This window comes from Triturus cristatus, chromosome 4_2, assembly GCF_964204655.1.
Source record: "Triturus cristatus chromosome 4_2, aTriCri1.1, whole genome shotgun sequence".
NCBI lineage: Eukaryota > Metazoa > Chordata > Amphibia > Caudata > Salamandridae > Triturus > Triturus cristatus.
In genome coordinates this window covers 547,105,009-547,131,823 of record NC_140586.1, presented here as the reverse complement: position 1 = coordinate 547,131,823, position 26,815 = coordinate 547,105,009, and the positions used below count along the sequence as shown (strand labels likewise).

At 47.9% G+C, this 26,815-nt stretch overlaps 1 protein-coding gene across 1 annotated transcript in view; it reads left to right on the top strand.

The window, feature by feature from the left end:
• The window catches only part of HFM1 (helicase for meiosis 1), a 3,754,865-nt gene that overhangs the window by 1,832,806 nt on the left and 1,895,244 nt on the right, over positions 1 to 26,815 (top strand). Inside the window, exons 21-22 of the mRNA XM_085599940.1 lie at positions 19,941 to 20,047; positions 20,152 to 20,199. Of these exons, the coding sequence (XP_085456066.1) occupies positions 19,941 to 20,047; positions 20,152 to 20,199 (155 nt within the window). The remainder of the gene's footprint in view (positions 1 to 19,940; positions 20,048 to 20,151; positions 20,200 to 26,815) is intronic.

The following is a 26,815-nucleotide window of genomic DNA, read 5'->3' as shown; positions in this document are numbered from 1 at the left end:
TACCCACTGAAGGAGAGGATTCTGCGGGTGGCTCGCACTAGGCCCTCTTTGGAGTTCAGAGGCCACAGGGTGGCCCTCTTCCAGGATCTCTCAGTAGTCACCCTGCAAAAGCGCAAGTCCTTTAAAATTGTGACTGACTTCCTACGGGAACATGGTGTTCAATACTCATGGGGCCACCCTTTTCGTATTATCTTCCGCTGGAATGGAATACTGCATCAGCTGCGCTCCCTTCAGGACACCTGCACTGTCTTGGGCATCACGGCAGCTGACGAAGATGCCCCCACTCCACGTCGCCGCCGGATTACCCGGGATGGCTGGCGGACGGTCCCCGGTCGCAGATCTTCGACCTCTTCGGTGAGACCAGACTCGCCTACTATCCGGGCTGAAATGGATAATGCTGTGCGTGAGGTCGCTAGAGAAACGGCGGCAGGAGAGGTTGCTCTGACTGCCTAGGACTTCTCCGGGGGAGATCGACATCGCTTCTTCTGCAGGTTTGGGGGCCTGGGGGGGTGGGGGGGTGAGCGGGGGGGTGTTGTGGCTGGACGTCCACTTTCGAGACTTCTCCAGAGACTGGCCTATGGGCTGACCTTGGACTATGGTTTCCTTGCCTCCTCTTCCGGGGGGACGGGGACAGTGTTCTGGGTTTGACAGGGGTGGTTTCGGGGTGTTGGGGTACTGGGGGGGGTCGTGGGAGTTGGGGGTGGGGGTAGGGGTTGTCCAGTGCGCTTTGCAGGGATTTGTTGCTTTGCCTACGCTTCCCCACCTTGTCTTGCATTGTGCTACTGGGGAGAAGCATGGGGAGGCGGATTGTGGGGGTGCTGGGAGGGTGGGGGGAGACCGGGTCGCATTGGGGTTGGTGATTGGTACTAGGCTGCGCGACGCAGGGGGGAGAGGCGCTGCCTCCTGTTTTTGGGAGCCTGGCTTGCGATCTGAGCTGGGGGGAGTAAGCCCGTCCACTGTGATCACCACGCAGGACACTGGCGCCTTTCTACGTAGTTCTTACTATGTCTCCACACATCTTTAAGATTGTGACTTTGAATGTCAGGGGTTTGAACAACCCGGTTAAGCGGCGGGCGGTGCTCTCCTTGTTAGAAAACACCCGGGCGGATATATGCCTCCTACAGGAAACCAATCTGTTGCCCCAGGATACACATAGGCTACGCTCTTGTAAATTTCCGACGCAGTTCTTTTCTTCCGGTAATGCCAAGACAGCCGGGGTAGCGATACTAGTGGCTCGACACTTCGGAGGGGAACACATCCACAAATTAGCAGAAATAAAAGAGAGGATGTTGGCACACAGGTTTCGGGTGGGGGGCATCACATTCACGATAGGTTCCCTTTATAGCCCCAATGAGAAACAGGAGCGATTCTTGCAGTCCGCGGTGGAGGAGATTTCGGCCTCGCCGGATAGGCATGTTATCCTTGGGGGAGATCTTAATATGGTCTTTGACTCGGTGCTCGATAGATCGGTGCAGCGTTCCCCGCAAGTTGGGGAATTCTCCGCGGGTTGTAAGGCTAGGCTTGCGGAGGTGGACCTTCGGGACCTCTGGCGCCAGAAACACCCCGTAGACAGGGACTACTCCTATTATTCCCACGCGCACAAGACCTATGCGAGGCTTGATCATTTACTGGTCACCTCACCGACGCAGGCCCTGGCGTCCGCAGTGGACATGGGGGTTATTTCCTTGTCGGACCATGCCCCTGTTGAGGCCTCCTTTTGTGTGCCGCCGTCGGCCGCCCCGGCGAGGGTCTGGCGCCTCCAGGATACCCTACTGCATAGGAAAACGGTGACGGATCGTATTGAGCAGGTGCTTAGGGAATATTTGGCACACAATGATAACACAGATACCACTAGCGCCACCCAATGGGCAGCGCTGAAGGCGGTACTCCGGGGGGAGTTCTTGTCCATCTCCGCAGCCGATAATAGGGAGCGCAAGATAAAGAGGGATGAGCTTACTGGTAGAGTCCGGGAGCTGGAGTTGATCCACCGTAGAACCGGGGCTCCGAGGATTTGGCGGCAGCTTAAAGAAGCGAGGAAACTTCTTGCCGCCCTGGATGTCGACCGTGCGGAGTACGCAGCCCTTCGATTGCGCCACGCCTTTTATACTGGGGGGGACCGTTGTGGCAAACTCTTGGCCAATAGACTCCGGGCCACCCGGCAGAGCCAGTTGGTGAGGGAACTCTCTGATCCCGCGGGCGGGGTGGTGACGGATGATGCTTGCATCTCGGCCGCGTTCCGAGGGTTCTACGGAGCCCTTTACGCGGGTGACCCGCCGGATGTTCCGGCTATGACCTCCTATCTGGAATCAGTCACTCTGCCCTCCCTAGACCCCGGGCAGGCGGACCACCTGGACAGGGCCATTAGCATAGAGGAAGTAGTGACAGCCATTGCCAGACTTAAGCACGGCAAAGCGCCGGGTCCAGATGGTTACCCGGCCCTCTTCTATAAGACGTTCTGCGGGTCGTTAGCGCCCATCCTCACCCGCCTCTTCAATTCTTTTGCGGAACCTGGAGCCATCTCGCCGGACCTCCTGAGGGCATCCGTCACGGTCATCCCCAAACCAGGGAAAGATCCGAAACGCTGTGGCTCTTATCGGCCGATATCTCTCCTGAATGTCGACCTGAAACTCTATACTGGAATTCTGGCACGCCGCCTGGCACTGCATCTGCCCGGCCTTGTCGACCCGGATCAAGCGGGGTTTGTTCCGGGGCGGCAGACGGTGGATAATACGAAACGAGTGGTCCACCTGCTGGAAAAGGCTTCCCGGGTTCCGGGGGAGAGGATGATGCTCGCGGTTGACGCAGAAAAGGCGTTTGATCGGGTGCATTGGCCCTTCTTGGAACAAGTGCTGGTGAAGGCGGGCATTGGTGAACGGTTTCGTGCTATGATCCTTAATTGCTATAGAGAGCCTTCGGCGGTGGTCCGGGTTAACGGACACACTTCGGCAGCTTTCCCCATCGAGAGAGGCACCAGGCAGGGCTGCCCGCTTTCGCCCTTGCTCTTTGCTCTCTACATGGAGCCGTTCGCTCACAGGGTGCGGACGTGACCGGCGGTGGAAGGAATACGGATGGGAGGCTTCACCCATGCGGTCAGTCTCTATGCGGATGATGTCATCTTTACATTGGCTACTCCCCGGACATCGCTGCCAGCCTGTATGAAAGAACTGGCGGCGTTCGGCGCGGTCTCGGGCTTTTAAATAAATATGGAGAAGTCGGTGGCTTTAGATATCTCCCTGGCACCTGATACTAAGGCATATTTGCAGAATAGGTTCCCGTTACTTTGGTCCTCGGAGGCGATACCGTATTTAGGGATTCAGATTGCCCCAACGGTGTCAGCTATGGTTTCGGCCAACTATCTGGCCTTGGGTGCCAAGATCAAGAGCGAGCTCCGCCGCTGGAATCGCGGCGTTCTGGCCTGGTTGGGCAGGATAGCTGCCGTCAAGATGACGATTCTGCCGCAAGTACTCTACTTATTCAGGGCGCTACCGCTGCCACCGCCTAAAGGGTGGATACAGCAATTGCAGTCGGACGTGGCCCGGTTCATCTGGCGGGGGAAAAAGCCTAGGTTACGTAGGACCCTCTCCCTTTTGTCTCCCGACGCTGGAGGCCTGGGTATTCCTGACTTTCGTAAATACTTCCAGGCGACGCAATTGAGGTACCTGGTCGAATGGTGTAAGTGGGAGTCGGATAAGCATTGGCTCTTTCAGGACCAGGCGGTGGCGGGGCAGCCTCTGCAGGAGATACCGTTTCTGCACCAGTCCCACCGGCCTAAGAACCTCTATGCCTCTTTCATTGCTAGAGTACCACTGCGGGTTTGGGATGCGACCTACTCTAGATATGACCTCACCACATTTCCCTCGCCGCTTTCGCCGATAGTGGATAATCCGGCCTTCGCCCCTGGGATGGAGAAGGGAGCCTTCACGCATTGGCGGCAGGCAGGCTGCAGAGCATTAGGTCACCTGTATGGCCCGAGGGTGTTATCCCGTTCACACAATTTCGGCTGGACTTCTCACTCCCCGAGACGGAGAGGTACCGTTATATGCAGGTTCGGCATTGGGCCCTTCAGCCACAGGTGAGGGAGGTGGCGGATAGGAGGCTCTTACCGTGTGAGAGATGGCTGTTGTCCCGTACATTGGACTCAAAACTAATCTCGGACCTGTATAAGTTTTTGCAATTACCTCCTACACATTTCCACAATCCAGGGAGGGTGCGATGGGAACGGGAGCTTGGGAGGACACTGAGTCCCAAGGACTGGGATCACATTTCTTTTAGGGCGCGCCACTCAGCATATCATATGGGCCTCACTGATACTTTTACTAAAGTGTCCACTTACTGGTATTATACGCCTGAGCGGATTCATGAGTTTGACCGTAGCAAGACAGACACATGCTGGCGAGGGTGCGGACTACGGGGTACACTCACGCACATTCTTTGGGACTGCCCCCTTTTAATTGGCTACTGGAAGGAAGTGCTGGACGAAATTGATTCTCATTTCGGCATAGAGCTTCCGCGCTTCCCAGCCTACACCTTGCTAGGACTCCCAAACGACCTAATGTATCCTCTCAAGTCCCGAAGAGGCAGGCAGATCGCCATTGCACTCGGATCTGCAGTTCAGAACATCTTGATATACTGGCGTACAGACACGGTACCCACGAAGACAGGGTGGCTCCACAGACTGTGGCACGTGCTGGGGATGGAGAAATTGTCTTTGGTGGTGGCAGGGGATGTAACGCAATTTAATGAACTGTGGAACCATTCCACTCGTTGCTGGTCACAGAGTTCAGGGAGCTCACTTGTCCGAGGTATCTTCGCCTCCTGAGGCTTACGAGCCTGCTGGCGCCAGCTCAGTGAGAGGGACGAGACCCTCCTTCCCAGTCTCCAACGGCTTTGAGAGATGGGCTGTATGTTAGTAGCGCACTGGACAGTGGGTGGGGTGGGTGGGGGGGGAGTTAGGTGGGACTTTGGGGCATTTGGGGGGTGGGGGATGTTTGTATTGATATGTTGTGTCATGCCAGACTATTGCTCCTTTTCAACTGACGATCTTGTATTGCTGTATCTGAGTTTGGATATGATGCGCTGCATGAATAAAATACTTTAAACCTAGAGGAGGATACCAAAACCAGCAGAATAGACAATACTAGCCCCAATATAGACAAAATTACCAATCTTCATACAGGCAATCCAACACGTCTGGTTGCTCTCGTCAGGGCGGTCGAAGATGATCTCAAAATCAAGGACGGGACGCCAACAGAAAGCAGTGATCTCCGCAGGGCGCCTTCCACACCTATTCCCCTTCCCGTGGGCGTGAATATTTCAGCATTTGTGGACAAGTCGCAAGAAATTACCTCAGACCAATGGGTTCTAGACCTGGTGAACAACGGTCATACCCTGGAATTTGTCACCAAGCCAACCACCACTCCGCCCAAGGGACCCCCTCCGCCTCGTCTTCACTTATTATTCAAAGAAGCTTTAACGATGCTCCTCAAGAATGCAATAGAGAAGGTTCCATCACATCAGAAACGGACGGGTTTCTATTCCCGTTTTTTTCTGATCAAATAGAAATCAGGGGAATGGCGCCCGATTCTAGACCTTCGCAACCTGAACAGATTCCTCAAAAAACAAGGATTTCGCTTGGTCACACTTTCAGAGATTCTAGGTTGTCTCAACGAGGGAGATTTTATGGCTTCTCTCGATATGGAAGACGCTTACTTCCACATCCCAATACATACCCATCATCGCAAATATCTTTGCTTCACTGTGGCTGGCGCCCATTATCAGTTCAAAGTGCTCCCGTTTGGACTAAAATCGGCTCCAAGGATCTTCACAAAGTGCCTAGCTCCTGTAGCAGCAGCGTTAAGATCCCAGGGAATCCAAGTATTCCCGTATTTGGACGATTGGTTAATCCAGGGTCCTTCGGCAAGAGCAGTCAAGATTGCCGTTGTAGGAGAGTAGGGTCTGCTTTCTATGTTCACCCCCACTTTTTGCTTTTGCTTTACTGGTTTTCGACTTAGATGTGGCTGTGGGCCTGCTAATCAGACCCACAGCCCTGCTGTTCTCTCTCTAAATTAATACTATGTACTTTAGGTGCATAACCCAATTGGATAGGATCACCTTATTGGCCCCTGTACAGTGTACCTTAGGTACCCAGGGCATAGGTGTACCCTAGGCCTACCAGGGGCTGCAGCATGTATTATGCCACCCCTGGCCTGGCCTTCCATTATGACACAACTGGCTGATCACTCAGCTGGGGCAAGGTTGTGTAATCACCCCTTGCTTAGGTGTAGTATTCCTATACCTACCTTATATATAGACACATGTGTACCTATCAGCCGCTCCTATGGCAGGCCTTAACAATCCTGGAGGCAGAGTGCTTGGTAACATGTGAGATAGTGCTCTAGCATGAGCTGAGCCTGTCTGCAGCTTTCGTAACCATGTCCTTATAGCTGTTCTATGATATAGCCTACCATATACTCTTAAAGTGCCTTATAATCTTAAACGGTTCTGGTAACTATGGTTTGGCTTTATCAAAACATGTCGTGTAAGGTGTCTAAAACTTTGGAATAATACCCCCATCCCATTTCTGGTGATGATGATATCATCCCTCTCTTCTAGAGGGAGAAGACATGTTGAAACCTACTTACCCGGTTAAAGTTAACCAGAGCCCCAGCATCACAAAATGGATGCTGCTGCCACGACACAAGTCTGACCTCCTGCTGCTGGGAGTGATCCCGGCACGGGAGGCTTGGACAATAGGTTTCCTGCCTTGGGAGGTGCGAGCACCACCCCAGACAGGCCTTAGTGTATTGGGGCAGGGAGGGATGAAAGAAACGAGACACTGCCTGGGGCACACAAGGTGTCCCATGCATAGTCCAGTTCAAACCGGTGCTGGGGCACACCAGCCCCAGTCCCGGCGCGAAACTGGACAAAGGGAAGGGGGTGTAACCACCCCCCTCCCAGGTCCCACCCATAAGGCGTGACCTAGCAGGCAACCCAGCCCCCCAGATTAGTATAAGTGTGGTAGCTGGGCCCCAGGAGATTAGATTATCCTGAACCTGCAACTTGAACAGAAACTCTGGACCTTCGACATTCGACGAAAGAAGAAGACTGAAGAATCTCCCTTGTGGCCAAGGAGTGGCTACCCTGTGCAAACAGGCACCATCAAGAGACTTACCCTTTGCTTTGCTGAAGTTCTACGAGGGACCGACTGCAGAGCCCGACCAGAGCCTTGACTTCCAGACTTCTCTGACCCTGATCCACATCCACAGCCGAGCTGAGATCCGTGGAGGCGACGAGAGACGTGGGACCGGCTACCTGGGAAAAGTGGTGAGTATCTTCCAGCGCAGCTTCTGAGGCACCCTCGAAGTTGTGCACCGGGAATTGAGAAGCCCCAACCCCAAGCACCATCTGCACCGAAGATCAGCCCCCCACACTCCACGAGTCCTGCGTGGGGCCCTTCTGCATTTTCCTGCTTGCCGCGTCTGTACGGTTGCTTGCCCGTTGGTTAGCGGCCTTTGCGACGACACACCTTTGAATTTCCATTGCTGGTTTGGCTCCTCCAGACTGGCTCCTGCTCCTCTGCAAAAGAGAAGCACCCCAGACCTTCCTGGTCTGCACCAGAAGCAAGTCCTCCATTCTTCGTGGGTTCCTCTTGCCAAGGCTTGGTGAGTCCTAGTTCGACTTCGACACTGCCGACAGCAAGAGCCTTCGTGGGACAGCTTGCCTCCTGGTCCTGGTCGTCCTCGACGTCTCCTGGTACCCGTGGCTGCTGCAACAAGCTTCACCTCTTCACCTGCATCTTCACGACATTGCAGGTATCCTTCCTTCTTGATCCCAGCCTTGGGATCCACCGGACACTCTTCACTGACTGCCTGTCAGCAACTTTCCTTCAGGCATCCATAGAAGTCCACGACGAAACCCGACGCAAGTTCACACCTATGCACCCGCAGCCCGTGGGCTAGGTAACTTGGGTACTCCGGTGCTCACAAGGGTATTGACTATCCTAGGGTCTAGTTTCCGAGTCTCGACATTCTAGCTATACCAGAAGTGACCTAAAACTGCTTATTTCTAACTTCTAGTGATTCTATCGACTTTTACGCATTACGCGTGAGTGTTTCCACTCTGTACCTGATTCCCGTGGGCCTCCCACTTCCTAACTGTTGGTAGTGTAGTGTAGCCCCAGCGATTCCCTAGGCCTAGGCCTATTCTATTTCCGTGACAGTGGTCCTCATACCACTTCTTTAGTATATGGTTTGCGTGGCCCCTAGGGCCTAACTGTATTACTTACCTGTGTGACTTAATGTATGCTTAAATGAGACTGTGTTGTACTTACCTCGAATCTCATAAAGAGTGCTGAGGGTTTGACTAGAATAAATACACTTTATTTTATATATATATATCTGTTGTGGTGTCCTTTCATTTGGTATTCAAAGGATTATATATGGTATAACAGCTGGCTTCACATGCCATTCAGAGTTTAGCCTAAGACTGCTCTTGTCCATGCTACCACTAGGATAGCTGGTCTATAAGGTTGACTTTACAACCAATCACCATAAGGGTTGTTTGGACTGATATAAGGTGTACACTAGAACTAGTGACATCATACATCAGGCCAACTTCTCACAGCCGTTACAACATCTCTTTATCTTTTCAACTCTCTGGGGCTAACTGTAAACAGGAGCAAATCTCAGTTTCGCCCGATGCAGGTCCTTCCATTTCTAGGAGCTCTGTCGGATACCGTCCAGTGCAGGGCATTTTTATCTCACAAACTGCAGTTTCGTCTTCAAAAGCTGACAATTCTGATTTCCAGAAGAAAGTCAGTTTCTCTCCGCATGTTTGCTTCACTCTGTGCAATTCCGCAATAAATCTTGTCTCTTTGGCAAGACTCCGAATGAGACCTCTACAGGAGGAGCTACACTTTCAGTGGCAACAGGCCGTGGGTTCCTTCAACAACATCCTCAGAGTCACACCACGCATGAAAAACGCTCTGCATTGGTGGTCACAGATGCCCAACTTAGCAGAAGGACTCACTTTCATACAGGATATTCCAGATTTTGTTCTCACAACGGATGCCTCCATGGAAGGATGGGGCGGTCATCTCCAAGATTTACAGATACAAGGAAAGTGGTCTCCAGAGTACAAGAAACAACATATCAAAAGCCTGGAATTGCGAGCAATGTTCCTGTCTCTGCAAGCTTTCCTTCCAAGGATTGCAGGTTCATCGGTACTGGTTCGGACTGACAATACCCCCAGCATGTTTTATGTGAAGAAGCAAGGAGGGACAAGATCGGCAACTTTGTCAAGAAAGCCTCAGGAGTTGTGGGAATGGGTCACACTCTACAACAGAACCCTCAGAGCAGAACATGTCAGGGGTCTCCACAATCCCCTAGCGGACACGCTCAGCAGGTCCCAATCAGACTGCCACAAATGGGAGCTAGAGCAGACTCAAGTGCTCAGGGTGTTCCGAGCTTGGGACAAGCCGGCACTGGATTTGTTGGCAGCGAAGGACAACAAAAAATGCCGATATTACGCCAGCAAATACCCTCAACAGGGATCAAGGGGGAATGCCCTGTCCATGCGAGGGTCAGGGATTTGTGCTTACGCTTTCCCCCCAATACCTCTAATCCCGAGGGTAATACGCAAGATGAAATTGGAGGGCTGCAGTCTCATCCTGAATGCACCCTGGTGGCCACGCCAGTACTGGTTCCAAGAACTTCTGTTATTATACCTGGACCAGCCAATCCGTCTTCTTCTGACACCCACAATGCTGTCAAGGAACAAAGGTCAGGTGCTTCACCCGGACCCTCAGTCTCTACATTTACACGCATAGCTCCTGATTTCTTAGAATTCAAGGACCTTAACATCCCTCAGGACTGTCGTGACATATTGACAAAATCGCGAGCTCACAGCACAATTAAGACTTACCATCTAAAATGGAAGCGATTTTGCTGTTGGTGCGAAGCTAATTATGTTCACCCGGTGGAAGCTCCTGCGGAACAGATCCTTCCTTATTTGTTACATCTGACAAGGTCTGGGCTCACCTTCTCATCAGTCAAAGTCCATTTAGCCGCACTTTCCATATTCAGAAAGGGTGCTCAACTTCCTTCTTTATGTTCATCCTCTTTGATCAAACAAATCATGAAAGGACTTTTCCGAGCGTTTACTCCGATAAGGCTTCCTCCACCGGAGTGGGAACTCAACACTGTCTTAACGCAACTAATGAAACACCCATTTGAGCCGATCCACAAGGCCGAACTCAAATTCCTCACCTTGAAGGTTGCCTTACTTCTGGCTCTAACGTCCGCTAGAAGAGTGAGTGAGATTCAGGCCTTCACTATAAAGGAACCATTTCTACACTTCACTCAGGACTACGTGACCCTCCGGACTAATCCTCCATTCATACCTAAAGTACCGTCACAGTTTCACCTCAATGAACCGGTAAAATTAAGGACTTTCTTTCCAAATCCGTCTACACCAGCGGAAAGAGCCTTACATTCTCTTGATATTAAAAGATGTTTAAAATTCTACCTTAAAAAAACAAAGAGCATTAGAAAATCTGACCAGTTGTTCGTGGCTTATGGCCAAACTACTCTGGGAACTGCAGTCACAAAAACCACAATTGCCAGATGGATAGCATCTACAATCCATTTCTGCCATGACAAAGCTCACAGGCCATTGCTAAGGAAAGCCAAGGCCCACTCCACAAGAACGGTGGCAGCGTCTACAGCGTTGTTTGCGGGGGTGACTCTGAATATCTGTCATGCTGCGACATGGAAGAATGTCCACATGTTCACGAGACATTACTGCCTTCAATCTACGCATCAGGACGATGCAGCAGTCGGACAAGCTGTCCTACGCCATCTTTTTCTTTGAGGTCAGTTTCAGGTACCTCTTCTGTCTTTCAAATGCTATATATGTCTTGCATTTTTGCATGACAATGACGTTTCTGCAATGATGGCTTGTCTGACATAGAATGTTATTACAGTGCATGTTTTATTTCCCTGCGTATGTTACATGTTTTTTTAATTATAAGGTTTGATTTATTATACCTTTTGTTAACAAGTTGTGGATGCAATTGGGTATTTATCAGCACTAGTCTCCCACCATCCGCAAACAACTGTATATTTGGGATACTGCTTGCTACTCTGATTCAGGCATGTGAATCTATGAAAGATACCCCAATACTGGATAAAAAAACAAGGGGCATATTATCAAGCCAGGCGATAAAATTATTGCCGCTTTAGCAGCAGAAAACTGCCGCTAAAGCGGCGATAATGGGCTTGATAATATGCTCTACGGAATTCCAATTGAAGCCTGTGTTAGATGTGAAGGACATCTAACATGGGCTTCAATTGGAATTCCATAGAGCATATTATCAAGCCCATTATCGCCGTTTTAGCGGCAGTTTTCTGCCGCTAAAGCGGCAATAATTTTATCGCCTGGCTTGATAATATGCCCCCAAGTTACTTACCTGTAACTACAGTTATCCAGTATTGGTATCTTTCATAGATTCACATGCACCCACCCTCCTCCCCGTAGAGTCAGTTCTCTATGTTTTGGGACACTTACTTCCCACTTGTGCTCAGGAAAATCTGAGGAGAACTGGCTCTGCTGAGAGTGTTCTAGAGGGTGCTGATTGGTTGGTACCAATTCTTTGGTTCTTTTGGCATAATGATGTAGATAGGCTGCTAAGATCTATGCCTCAGGCCTTTTCTTTGGGGAAAACTACTGCTATTATTTTTGGCACTACTTTTGTATTGACAGTGGGACTCCCGCCTCGGCGACGGGGAATGATTCAGGCATGTGAATCTATGAAATATACCAATACTGGATAACTGTAGTTACAGGTAAGTAACTTGTTTTCTTTTCCAAGCATTCAGGGGGATTTCAGGCCGCGGTATGCTCTCTTCCGCAATCGTCAGTGTTTCGAATGCTTTTTCAAGGGTGGTGTGCCAGGTCGTACATGGCTCTTGAAAGTCTCAGTTGGTATTTTAGTGTATTAGCTGGGGCCCTCAATATCCTGCGATAGAGCTTTATAAGCTTCCCCATGCGCATCAAATCCAGCCGCGCCACGCCTAGTTCCAGTCTTAGCCTAGCTTTCCTTGCTGACCTCGGAATATGAAGCACTGTTTTGTATGCTTTAGTTTGGGCTGAGTTGAGGAAGGCGTGCAGTGACCTGGGGAAGGCCAGGTGACCATAACTTATTGCTGGTAGAAGTTTCGCTTTTAAAACTTTCAGTATTGGACCGGCTGTCGCGCTGGTCAGGTGGAGGCTTAATTGCTTTAGTAGGTGTGTGACCTTAATAGCCCTGATGCTCTGATGTGTCAAATGGGCGTTCGCAATTAGCCCGTTCCGTCAGCCAAACCCCTAAATAATTGTATGACACCGCCATTTTAATTTGCAAATTGCCCATTTGCCATTGTGCTTTCTTTTTCTAATGGTAAGTCCCAAAAATAACGACCTTGGTCTTTCCTTGATTTACTGTCAAGTTATTGATGGTATTGAAGCGATTTAGTGCATTTAGGGCTCTTTGTAGGCCCACCTTCGTATGGTCTATTTTGGCTATATCGTCGGAGTATTGGAGCACCGGCAGCCTCTTGTTTCCTAGTCTTGGTACTTCTAGGCAGGCTCCTTTTAGGGCATCTCCCAGATCCGCTGTGTATAGGTTAAAAAGGATGGGAGCCAGTACACATGCTTGCTTCAGCCCATTCTCCGTGGTTATTTTAGGGGACACAGTACTGGCACTGGTTTTAACCCGTACCCAAGTGTCTTCATATAGCGATCTGATTGCCTTCAATAGGTTTGGTGGAATGCCCCAGTTTTCTAACTCCCACTATAGTCTTCTACGAACAACTTTATCGAAGGCTGTGCTATAATCCACAAAGCAAAAATAACAATTGATGGACAGAATGCAGAACAATGCCATACATTCACCCCAGTACAGAGATCTGGGCCTAAATTAATCGTTTATTTGCTCACCATGCCATTCCAGTTTGGACCCAGCCATATGCAAATCAGTCTTGACCCTGCGCCCAATGGGAACAGTCCAGCCTGAACTGCCAGGCCAGGTCCTCCCTGGACTGGAAACAAGCATCCTAGGACCGATTCGGGCTTTCAGCCCTCATCAGCCAGGATAGCTTGACTCCAGTGGCATGGAGAGCACGGGACACACGTCTGGGCATAGCCATCCCACTCGGGGTGACAACATGCAACAACAACAATTGATGGACCGAATGCAGAACAATGTCATACATTCACCCCAGTACAGAGATCTGGGCCTAAATACATCTTTTTTTGCTCACCATGCCATTCCAGTTTGGACCCAGCCATATGCAAATCAGTCTTGACACTGCGCCCAATGGGAACAGTCCAGCAAACTGCCAGGCCAGGTCGTCCCTGGACTGCAGACCCTCCAAGAATCGGGGGTTGTAGCTGACAGGAAAGTGTAGTTGTATAATGGAGTTAGCATTGCTGCCCAGAAGTCGGGGGCCTTTTTGAAGACCGGTGCTGGAATCCCATTAGGCCAGGAGCCCCATTGTTCTTCATGTTCTTGAAGGTCTTAATGACCAATTGGGTATTTATCTGGGCTAGTGGTGTACAGTGTGTTTCCGCCGGAGTTCTGTTACCCACAGAAAAATTGCCTTGACTAGTGATCGTATCTCCTGGCTTGTCGTTTGATTGCCAGTCTCGGCCCACCCCACCACTGGCCCCTTCTGTGCTATCTTTGTATGGGGTGGCAATTTTGTAGAGCTGCTTGACATGGGTCAGCCAGTCTTTTTCTGCTACTCAGTTTTCTCTTGAGAGTCCTCTGCTACTCAGCTGGTTTATATGTCTCCACAGTTGCTCTGGGTTTTTCTGCTTGATCAGGGAGAAGACTTTGATCCATTCCCTTTCCATGGTGGCATTTTTATGTTCCCATATTTTCTTGCTTATTGATGCCCTCAATGAAGCAACCGACGGTCCCTCCGATGGTCCACCCCCTCTTTTCTTTTTTGCGAGGGTCCTGCGCAGGAGCCGTTTGCAATCTTGTATGTCTTTGTTTGGCCCTGTACTGCCATATCTTGGTTGCCCTGTGGGCTGGGGTGGTTGTGGCTGAGAGTTCCTGAGCTTTGCTTGTAGGTCCTCCACAGTATCTTCCCGGTCCTTTATGGGTGAGAGCGACAAAGACAGACTGCCTTCCTGTTTCTCATCCAGCCACATTTGGAACATATTGCCTATCTTGCCTGACCATTTGATCCTCCTCAAAACACTATGTTTTTCATCCCCTCTTGACACACCGATGGTTTGGTGGCATATAGCTGACGGAACTGTCATCTGAAAGACCGCTCTCAATGGCCTGTGATCACTTTCCGTCCTGTCTTCAACTTCAAAGTCATCCAATCTGGCCGCCAAAGCTTCGCTGGCCATGATGTAATCGATTCTTGAGATGTCTCTGAAGGTAGGGAGAGGATCCCATGAGTTTGAGTGGGCTTTTTTCAGTGCGTGAGTTGAGATCAGTTTATGGTTGTTAAGGAAGTTGGAGAAGGGTGCTGCCCTGCCTGATCCCGGGGGGGGGGGGGAGGTTTGTTGCATCAAGATCCTTCAGGTTGAAGTCCCCAACTGGGATAACCTGGTGAGATTTGTATTTGCATAAGAGGTCTTCTAGTTTCCCTAACAATCCCTCCAACTTCTCTTTCATGGTATACTGCGCCAAATTGATGTAACAGTTAATTATTAGAAGGAGCATTGGATGTAAATTAAGGTTCAAGCCTCTGATGTGTAAAGCTTGCAATCCAGATGAGTTTAAATTGATTACTGTAGCTTTGAGGGTGCTTTCGTGCTTTATAAAGATTGATAGACCGCCGACTGGATGGCCGATTAGATTCTTTTTTGTAGCTGGAATAAAGTGTTCATAGTACCCTGGAGTGCTGGACAAGGCCCAGGTCTCTTGGAGACAGAGTATATCGCCAGTTTCCAAAAACTGCCTCAAATTTTCATTTCCACTGATTTTACTAATCCCTGCTATATTCCAGGAGATTAAAGCTCATTGCTGTTTGTGGAATGCTCTTCACCTGGCCATTGGCCACAAAAGAGCTTTATTGGTGATGCAGTTTGACTCGGTCAGGGGAGTTTTCTCCAAATCCGCATCTGTACTGACATTGCAGAGTTTGCGGTCTACTTTTAAATTGGTGCCCCATGGGGGTGTTGATGGCAGCAACAGATTTGGGATTAATTCTAAAGTTCTTTCGATATTTTGGCCAAGATTGTTGAGGAATGAAGCTGTAAGGTCCCCTCTCACAGAGTAATCAAGACCCTCGGTAACTGAGTGGGGGGACCACAGGCTTTTGGATTTTACTTCGATCTCCACACTCTGAGTGTCTGAACCGTGGGCTTTCAAATCATGAATTTGCGCTTTTATCACTGCAGTTGGAACATCCTTGATCAAAACTGTTTCGTAGGTCTTGGTGATTGTGACGTCTCTGCCCGTGTCTAAGATTTGATGAAGGGTTTGACACGTGGCTAGACCATTAAGCAGTGTTGGATCGGGTTGCCCATGGTCTGCAACTGCCATTTCCTTCTGCTCCCTGGACTCCTCGCAGGGACGTTTACTGGTGTGCTCTGGGTGCAGTCTGCCCAGCCCTTTGGGGCTACTGACTTGGGCCAGGCTCAGGCCGTGAGATGGTGCACCATGGGTTGTCCCATGGTCGATGTTAGGGTTATCCTTTTTCCTGAAAAAGTGCCTTATCGAGCCCCTTTGTGCGGCGTCTTGCGCTCTATCCTTTGGCCTGTCTGTGGTTGATTTACTCCTTGTGATCCCTTTGTTGGGGAAATGGCTTTTGAGAGTTTCCCCCAGGGTCGTGTGTACTCGGCCTTTTCTTTTGGGGCCCATTTGCTAGGTGAAACACTGAGGGTGCTCCTCCTGCTGCTTGCTCTAAGTAGGTCGCTTACAGCTCTTGCCGCTCTGCGCACCTGCAAATGCTATGGGAGCAAATGCTCCTTTCGTTCATGCTGGTATGTTGCGAGGATTTTGGGAGAGAGGGATCTTTAAAGGTGCCTTAACATGACCTTGGTAGGTACAATGATCCCCCAGTGAATCGTTTTCCTCTCCCAGGCGATGTGCGGAAAGGCGAGTCAGAGAGTCAGAGAGGCAGGGCGCAAATGAAACAGTGGGGCAAGGTGGGTCAAAACTGCACCTGGCTCAGTGGGCCACCAGGGTGCCCCTCACTGTAGCCTAGTAGCAACCTCGCTCTCATGTGCCTTGCCAAGGCCCTTACCAAGCACTCCCGCTGGTATAGTTGAGATTAGATGAGTTGAAATTAAGGTGGCACAGTTTTTCCGGGACTCCGCTGCGCTCAGCTATTTCTCAGCCACACTTAAGAACTCTCAGCTGCTCCTAAGCACTCTCAGCTGCTCCTTTACCCGTGGCTCGGCCGACGCTATGTAGTACCCCCCTTCGGCCGGTGCATGGAACCAAGATGCTGGGCCAACACCGAGGCCTGAGTGGGGGCCAGGGGCCGAAAGCCGGTTTGGGGAAATCAGGCGAGAGTTCGTCTATTGGGCGTCTTCTTCCCCCGCAGTTTCCAAACCATTTCCAAACCACTTCAGGCTGTGTCAGCGTGCGATCAGCGAGAACGGCGGGATACGGTTGGGTTCACACTATAAAAAACTGTAATCTTCTGTAGCAAAGAAGATCATTCTGGCTCATCGCAAAACACTCTGACTAATGCCTTTTTCAGATCATCTTCTGCCACATCCAATTCTTTATCCAATGGGTATTCTCCAACCACAGAGTAAATGTAAATGTAAGCCAGGAGGACAAGGAGATCGTCAGGGCTGTGATCATCAGCTTTCCGCTCGCTGTGAGCCTTGGCAATGGGCAGTAATTGGTGCAGAACCTTTGGCAGGTCAGACTCACCGATGCTCGTTTGTCTCCTGAACCGCTCCCACTGCTGCTGCATCCACTGCTGCTCGCAGTGAGCGCTCAGCTATCTGGCCTCTTTATTGGCTTTCAGTGCCCTATGCACCTGTGCTCGAGTCTGCAGTCCACTCTCCGCTCTCCCCAGTCCCGCCGCCAGTGGGAGGGCTGCTGGAGACGCGGAAACCGCGGTAGCCGTCCAACACCGCGGGTCGGCAGTTTCATGTCCAGGGAAGGGATGGGAGCAAACAGGGAGTTAGCAGGCGAGACGGGAGCGGGCAGGTGTGCGAGCGAGCAAAGCGGTAATAACATTCACTAATTTCGCTCGGGCTCAGCTCAGCTCTGTAGTCCGTAGCTCTGTACTCAGGCTCAGCTGGGCTCTGCGCGCAAGCTCCTCCTCTCCTCTTCCGGTAGTTAGAACACTGTGTGTATGTCCACTTGGGTAGTAACCAGGCAGCCTAGGGCCACTCTAATCCTAGTAATAACGGTGACCATTATTGCGCTCCTCAACATGCCAATAAGCGTCCAGACTTGTCTCCCTCAGAATGCATTTGGGATTTTAGGCAGAAATGAACATTGGAACATTGTTGTTATGAATCCAAAAATGTCTCTGGTTCCTCCAATTGCATGTATCATCATTTTTTGAACAACAACACTTCAAGAACATCCCTTAAAGAATATGGTATGCTCTGCCTCAATGAATGTTACAGGGACAATGGTGATATTGTCTTCGACCCCCTGCACTATTAACTAATCCAGCGAAACTGCCACCTTCCCCGATGTCTGGAAACATGCCGAGATAAACCCCCTGCTAAAGAAGCCGTCCTCAGACCCGACAGACCTCAAGAACTTCAAACCCATCTCCATCCTCCCCTTCCCAGCTAAGGTCATCTAGAAGGCCAGCAACACCCAACTCTCGAGTTCATCTAAGTGAACCAATTCTTGGACACCTCCCAATCCTGCTTCCGAAGCAACCACAACACTGAGACCGCACTCCTCGCCACCACCGACCATATCCGCACGCTCGTTGACCTGGGCGAAACCACAGCCCTCATCCTACTGGATCTTCTCGCTGCATTCAACACTGTCCCCCACCACACCCTAATCATGAGACTCCACAATGCTTGCATCCACAGCAAGACACTGGAATGGATCCACTCTTTCTTCACCGGCCGAACACAGAAAGTTAGACTACCCCCATTCCTCTCAGAACCCATAGAGATCAGCTACGGAGTTCCCCAGGGCTCCTTCCAGAGCCCCACCCTCTTCAACGTCTACATGGCTCCCCACGCAGTCATCGTCAGAAGCCATGGACTCAACATCATCTCCTACGCCGACGACACCCAGCTGATCCTCTCCCTCACCAATTAACCCACAAACACCAGAACCAACTTCCACAGCAGAATAAAGGCTGTTGCTAAAGGTATGAAAGACTGCTGCCTCAAGCTCAGCTCGGGCAAGACAGCATTACTCATCCTGGGACCTACTCCTTCAGCCTGGGACGACTCCTGTTTGCTAGCCGGTCTGGGATCCCCTCCCACCCTAACGGACGACACACGCAACCTTGGCACCATACTGGACTCATTGCTCACAATGAATCGCCAAATCAATGCAGTCTTCTCAGCCTGCTTCCACATGCTCCGCCTGCTCCGAAAGATATTCAGATGGATCCCTACAGAATTCAGAAAGACGGTCACCCACGCACTCATCACCAGCAGACTCCACTACGGCAACGCACTCTACGCCAGCGTCACTCAGAAACAGCTCAAGAAACTACAGAACTTTCAAAATGCCACAGCCAGATTAGTTATCGACATCCCCCACCACAGTCACATCACGCAACACTTCTGACAATTCCACTGGCTCCATCCAACAAGAGAATTATCTTCAAGGTGCTCACACATGCTTGCAAAGCTCTCAACAACGAAGGGCCATCATACCTGAACCACCATCTCCCATTCAACGAACCCGCCAGACAACTTTGTTCCACCCAACTCGCCCTAGCCTCCTTCCCCAGGATCCACAAGACCAGAACCAGTGGTAGTTCTTCCTCCTACCTCACCGTGAAGACCTAAAACACCCTGCCCCTCCACCTCAGGCAATCAGTGTTGCTTACCCAATTCAAGAAGAACCTCAAGACCTGGCTCTTCAAATGACCCCCCCCCCCCCCTACCCAGCGCCTTGAGGCCTTAACAGGTGAGCCCCTGGTTGATTGACTGAGATCTTGAGCAAATTAATGTAACATTACTCATATTGGGCTCCCTGAGGACCCAAATATTAATCTCCTAATGTAACTCAGACCGTAGCAATTTAGATGACGGTGTGCTTGAAGAGCTGTGAACACATACGCCGTGCATGGTGTTTAGTGAAGTACAGAATCAACTTTCAAGTAGCTTGTGCAGAATTTAAGCATTATCACTAAACTGCTCGTATATCCTTGCAAAAAGACAAAAAGACAGTGGAAGATATGTCCTTGGTAGGTCTTTTTTTAATCATAAAAGCAATGTCTGCCCATTGTCTAAGATTTTAGATTATTCTCAAAAGAAAAGAGACAATCCTCTCTCAGGGGATCTCTATTGATAATCTTAAACCCTGAATAGTTCCGCCTTGCGCGGGGACCCCAGAGCAGTTCTTTCAAAGTCACCTTTTCTTCTGCTTACTTTGGAAAAGGCAAGAAGCACATGCAATACAAATGTAAAATGTGTGCAGCCTTAAACAGACTATATTGCCAATTATATTGAATTACTTTAAACTTTGTAAGTAAAAAGGCATACGTCTTTACAATTTACTCGAAATAATTAAAAAGCAGCTTTCTAAAAATGCCCTTCAAAAACTCTTGTTATTTCTTTTTAAAGTAAGAGATAGGGAAATGTATGGCAATGCAGCTGCATAGGCTGCAGCACTGAATCGCTGTCATTCCGGGAGTTTCAAGCTGATGGAAAACAACGTTCTACAATATCGTGACCTTCCTTCTTTTGATTTTGATTCCATGCTGATTTAATCTTTTTCAAATAAATGTTTTATCTTTTTTATCTATTACATTTGTTAGATATCCATGGTATCAACTTGCAAGGAATTTTCGGATGTGCAGCTAAGAACAAGTGAAAAGAAAATACTTAACACCTTAAATAAGGATAAGAACAGGATAACTATCAGGTACTGCCATTTAATAATTCATAGCTAAATACTGAAATATTTTAAGTGTTTATCTTTGTTAGAGTAATAGACAATGTATGTGTTATGTTTTCTTTCTTGATCAGGTATCCCATGGACGGGAAAATTAAAACAAGAGAAATGAAAGTCAACTGGTAAATATGTGATTGCAACATATTCAGACCCATAATTGTATAACATAATCTTGCTGGAACTACTTTATTGTATTTGCTGATTGTGAGACTAATGTAAAGTTTGAACTGGCCCAATCATTGTATCTATTTCTTATTTGTAACCAAATGACTTTTAGTCCTATAATTCCTCGTTACAGTCTACACTTTAGGGTTCCACCTCCAAGATTGGGGGCTTTATTTAAGCAACAGCTGCGACTCGCCATTGCCCCAGGGGGATAGAAATCGTGACTTCTGTCTCCATGGTGGACGACAGTCTGCTATATTTTGAGATCGTCACCTGCCTGGCGTGGATCTCTTTGCGGTGAAGGGAGCTGCTGACATTGCCCTTTTTTGTCCCCAAAGAATACATACTCCCAGAGTGGGAGTAAAGGGCTTTTTCCATAGACATGGGTCCATTTAATATTTTCACTGCCCGTGTATGCCATCCCTTGTATGGCAGTCCCAAGCAGGGGAACTGGGTGGTGATCATCCCTTCCTCAAACTGGGGAGGTTGACCATCCATGACCCACTTTCCATGTGGTGGAGAGGTTGACCTGGAGCACTGACTCTAAATAGAGAGTGTGGTGGGAGAATCATCGATTTACGAATTCCTCCCAATCTGCCAAATCCTAAATAAAACCTTTACCTAAAGATTGCTGAAATGGATTCTCTCCTACCCTGCATCATAACATTCCCAAAACAAATAATACAAAAATAAATATTAACACTGCATGTGAATTCAAACATAATAAAATGATATATATCTAAGTATGTAGAGGATGTTGTGTATATACATGTGTGTATGTATATGGATTTATGATTAGATGCTTGGTTCTGCAAGAATATACACGCATAAAGACATTTAAAGAATAATAAAATGATGTACATAATAGTGTATGTAGATCGATGTATTCCTTATGTGTGTATATCTGGCCATGTAAAAATTGATGCATGTATGCACATGTGCCAATTTATGAGTTTATGCTTTCTATAAAGATATGGATGTGTACATGTGTGTTTGAATGTATATGTATATAAGTGTGCCAATATAAATGTATATATGTTAAAAACAACTTTCATGTCTCCCTTTTCCACAAACTTCATACAACTAATTCTACAAGGAAAAAGGAGCACATATTATTAATCTACTACCTATTTACCTCTAACCTTGGGTTTCGGTGTACGGTGCTGCTCACCTCAAAGTGCTTCAATACCTCGTCAGTGGTAGTAAGCGCAATATAAATAGCATTTACAATTACAATTGCAATTTATCCTCCTGAGTTTACATTAACCTCCACATCGAGTGGGTTGCACAAAAAGACTGGGACAACTAACAGTTGGTGCAGTAGTTTATTACAGTTAAGTAATCCATTCATTATCTCTAGGGCACTTTTCCTGCTCATGTCTTTGCATGATGTGTACCAAAGCACAACCCCTGACTTCAGTTCATAGTTCTTGAATGTAAAATCTGTAACCTCCTTCAAAATGCTATTTTGCTGAAACAGATATATCCTGGGATGATCCAGATTGAAGCACCTGCATATCAAACGTAAGTTGATCTTTGTACGAAGTAAGTCATTTGTCTTGATAAACAAAATTAGGAGCAAAGAGATAAGTGGCTGTTCTGCATATATTTGCTAATGGAATAGCCCTTACTTTTGCCCAGCAAATTATCATTCTTCTGTTGGACCGACCCTGGGTGCCAGGCAGCAAACAAAGCTCTCCCAGGGAACATGCCAGAGCAATACAGAATCTTATCCAGCCATAGTTTCACTCTGAGGATGCCTTTGGTCTGTGACTTGAAATGCTGAATATACCAAATATGTTGCCCTGTTTTTTTAGGTCTTGGCTACGAAGCGTACATCTTTAACTATTTGTAGGCCGAACAATTTTTTCAACTACACAACATATACTTAGAGTGGACTTTGAGTCAGCACTCTTTTCATGAATACTTGTCTTAATTGTCTTTTTCAGTTATCAGCTCGTGATTTGATGACTTCCCCCCTACTAATATGTTTGCCCTGCCCAGGAGCATCTCGGTCACAGGTTGTTCTGATTGAATGAGTTGTATCCTTCCACTGCTCACCTAAGGGTACACCTTTTTTATTTACAGCACACCATTGGAGGGCATGTGTTTCCTTCCTATTTCCCGGTTTAACTGTCTCCCATTTCTCTTTCTCCATTGCCATGCTCCCCTGTGCTCCGTGCCCTGGCGCATGTTCTCCACATGAGGAGGAGTTGCTCCAGGTTCTAGGCAGAGGCAGACAGTAGGAGAAAGACTATCTGAGCACCTGCTGCCTACAGGTCTACAATAAGACACTGGATGTAGCGTCCTCCCTAGCCTGGCATGCAAAATAACACGCCACAAACGGAGTCATAACCGACATCTTTATTCCAGCGTACAACATTTATCTGAACTTCTCCTTATCTCCTAATCATTATCAACCACACCTTAACACCTCCCCAAATGGTTAAGAATTTCTCTCATTGAGTCCGCACAGAACTGCAGGGTCCTGGCGCTCATAGTTTTAAGACACAACACCCCCTGTTCAATAAAAAGGTGTAATCAACAGCAACATTTTATATTTCTTCAATAAGTCATCTAGGTCCTCGCACTTTTCAGCCAGCTTATGTGGTCTGAGGTAGTTGAGATGCACCCTGAGTGGACACTGAGGGTACAGGAGCTGATTTTAGATCTGGCCCGTCAGGTGTGGAAGCCCCATCTGGGATTACAGGGGCTGATGACTGTCACGGTAGATCTCTGAAATGTGATGAGTCTCTTGTCATGGATTTTCTGGTATGTTGCGCAGTTATTATGTGCCCCTTGTGCATCACAACTCACAGAGGCTCAGCAGCAAACGGAGAATCTGTTTTCCACTTCTGTTTTTGTTTAACAAAAACCCAGTCACTTTCACTAAAGATGAGTTCCTGAGTTCTCCGACGCTGATCACCATATGTCTTCATTTGACAATTTGAGCAGTGTCAGTAGCATAAACCTTGTCAGTAGCTCAAGTTTGTTCATTGGTCCTCTGTGGTAGTTTAGTTCTTACAGCTGTCCCAAACAGCAAAGTGGCAGGACTCTCACCAATGGTGGAGTGAGGAGTCGAACGATAGACAAGGCGGGCTTGACATAAGACCTGACTCAATTCCCTCCATCAATGCACATTGTATCACTCTCTATAGGGTGCCTATAAATCGTTCCATGACACAACTAACTTGGGCCCGCAAGGGTGTACTCTTTTGGTGCTTGACATTGAGTCTAGTTAGAAACTCCTTGCTATTGAACAGTCGGCCATTGTCAGATATAGATGTCTGGGAGGCCCATGCTTCAAAGATGTCGTCTAACTACTCAATAAACTTGTCATGTGTTGTTGATGACATTTCCTCTAGAGAGGAAAACAGGAATACTTGTCAATGACTACCATGAGATGATGTCCATTCGCTAGGGGCCCAAATAAATCAATGTCTACTATTTCCCACACATGTGCAGGAAGATCAGACATGGTTAGAGGATGCTAGGTCAATTTTGGGTAAAGGCAATTACTGAGTTGGAGCTCCTTTAGCTCCCTTTTAACTTGTTCATCCAAGTGCAGGAACCACACTCAATTTCTTAGGGCTCTTTTGGTGGCAACAATGCCACAATGTCCTTCGTGAGTGAGTTCAATGAGCTGCTATCGAGACTCTCGGACATGAAGATTTGTAAGCCTCTCAACACAATGCCTTCTTTGGTGACAGACAGTTCATGCTGTATATTCTTTAACTTTTGAAATTCAACATCCTCACTTAGAGGCCGAACACGTTGTCTCCATGACTGCACTGAAATAATGTGTTTAAGGGCAAGCGTGCCTTTATCGACATTTGTAGCAGCAACGGTCTGTTCAATGGATAAGGCCACTTACGTTCTGGCATGAAGTTGATATACTCTTGAGCGGTTTTCGATGTCGAGTCACCCCGATGTAAGGGTGGTCATGCGAAACAATTTGCAGGATTTTGGTTCTTGCCTGGCTTATGCACAATTGTATAATCGTACTCCTGTAAGCGCAAATCCCACTTTTCAATGCAAGGGGGCATCTTAGTTTTTGGGTTTCTGAATATGGTGAGCAGTGCTTGGTAGTGTGTCTCAATCATGAAATACTTTTGGTAAAGAAACACATGAAAGTGTTTGCAAGCCCACGCCACTGCCAGGCTCTCCTTTTCTGGCTTGAAATAGGCACGTTCTGTGTCAGACATACTTCGGCTAGCATACACCACAATATGTCTCTGAGCATTTGGATGTCCATTATGCTGATCACGGATTTCTCCCAGCCCTACCAGGCTTTCATCAAAAGTAATCTCAGTGAGTAATTTAGGATCAAAGAAAGTCATTTCAGTGGCACTTTCAAGAGCATTCTTTATTCGTTATGGTCGCATTCAGAGGACCAACGGAACTGGACATTTCATTTAGTCAGGTCTCTCAGTGGGAGACTCCCTGTGGCAAAGTCACAAATGTACCTTGAACAATAGCTGGTCATGCCCAAGAAGGACTGTAGCATGGTGAATATCGTGTACGTGTTGGGTTGCTGGCTGTGATTTTACTTTATCTGGGTCACCAGTCATTACCCCATCAGAGAATGTGCGCCAGAGAACTTGAGTTTGGTTTTGTGAAATTCACACTTTTCTGCATTTAGAGCGAGACCTGCATTTGTAAGTAACTGGCACACTTGTTTGAGAGCCTTACCACTCCTTCTGTGTGCTCCCAAATACCAATATATCATCACTGTTATTGAAAGCATGGGTAACAGAATTATTCTACATACGACATCTCAGAATATTTATGCAGCTGGTGGCATGCCCTAACTCAATCGTTTGTATCTGAAAAAAACAACATGAGTTGAGTTGATGGTATTCCTTGTTCAGGTCAAGACAGGAGAAAACTTTGCCTCTATTCTGCTGCATGGTCATGTCTACAATGTGGGCACCCGGATGTCTTTCTCTCTCTATTGATTTTTTGGCGTGGCGCATATCCACCGAAATGCTCCACTGATGTTGATTGATTCAGCAAGGTCAATTATAAAGGTTATGGTGCAACCATTGACCTTCAGTTTGATCTTGGGGCATTGTCCATAAGAATTCTTTTGTATTGTTGACTCAATTGTTTATGTTGTTAGTTTGTCTTCTTTGCAAGCAGCAAGACCCACATGGGCATGCCGCTTTTTGGCGGTTATGATCATCGCACATTTGCCCTCTTCACTGTCGCTCGATTGTGACGTAGAAAGACTTTTGTCGAATGAATCTGATGACGATTGACTTTGTTTGGTTTCTACCTGCCGCAATTGAGGTTGCTTTTTGTCTTTGTAGGTGTGGCGAGAATGCTTTTGACAATTTCTGGCAGCCATTTTCTTATTTCGCCTCATCAAACACAGCTTTCCTTTCTTTGAGGATGTCGACTCTTGTGTATCTACTTGGAGCTTGCCTTTGCTCCTCATGATTTTTTGTTTTGTTTAAATTTGTTTATTGAGATTTTTACATTTCCTGTTAGAAGTTGCTATTGCATCATTGACATGTTATATCATACATTTGCAGGCATTTGGTTATTATTAATTTTACCAGTGTAGTCAGCGATCTCTTCATATATCAATACAACTTGGATAAGATAGCTTACAATAGTCCAGGAGTTATCTTCTAGTTTGACTTAACATACTTTACTATGTTATTTGATGTCTTGTTGGGCATGTATCCCAGGGGTGTGGGTTGGTGTTTCGCCCTCACCTCTACCCGTGTATGGCACTTCTTATAGGGTTTGTGACTGTATTCCCTGGCGGTTGAAGTTGGTTTCGGAAGCCTTTGCTCCTCATGATAAGGCGGATTCACTCTTTGTGGTTCCAGCTTCCACGTCAGCAGCTTGCTGATCTGCTCTTTCATTGGCTCTTGCAAGCATTAACACTTTTTCCAAACTGTGCATCTCTCTCAGCATGCGTCTTCTGAATGAGTCTGAAAGACAGCCATAAATGACTCTGAGACATTTGGCTTCTTCATCATTATATTCACTAAACTTACAGTGTTTGATAAGCACATCAGGTAGCTCAACAAACTCATCCATCGTTTCACCAACTTGTTGTCTCGCTTGATTGAAAATGTACCTTTATTAGTCATTGGATTCAACTTGGCTCCTAAGGCTTCTTTGATTTGATGGTACGAGATTGTCTCAGTCTGTGAGATTTTATTTGTCACTACTTTTACTTTATCACCAGCAAAATTCTTTGAATATCTAATGATTTTCTTATCATTTACTTCTTCCAGCATATCTATCATCGAATGCCTCGATCCATGTGGCCCATCTGGCACCAATATTCTGATTTTTGTCAGTATCGAATGGTGGTGGAGCCTTTAAAGATGTAGCAGCATCATACTTCATGTCTCTTGAGGCAGCTACTAGGAGCCTTCGCTCTCTTGAAAGACCTTTTAAATTGTGCTGAAGGCCACTGGCTGCCAAATTCCCATGTCTTCAGCAGCTTCTCCCGGAACCAACACATTTGTGAGACCAACCCCAGTGTTCACTTTTGAGTCATCTCACTCACTTTTGAAGTTGTCAGGCTGGTGGGAAAATGTCACTGCTTGT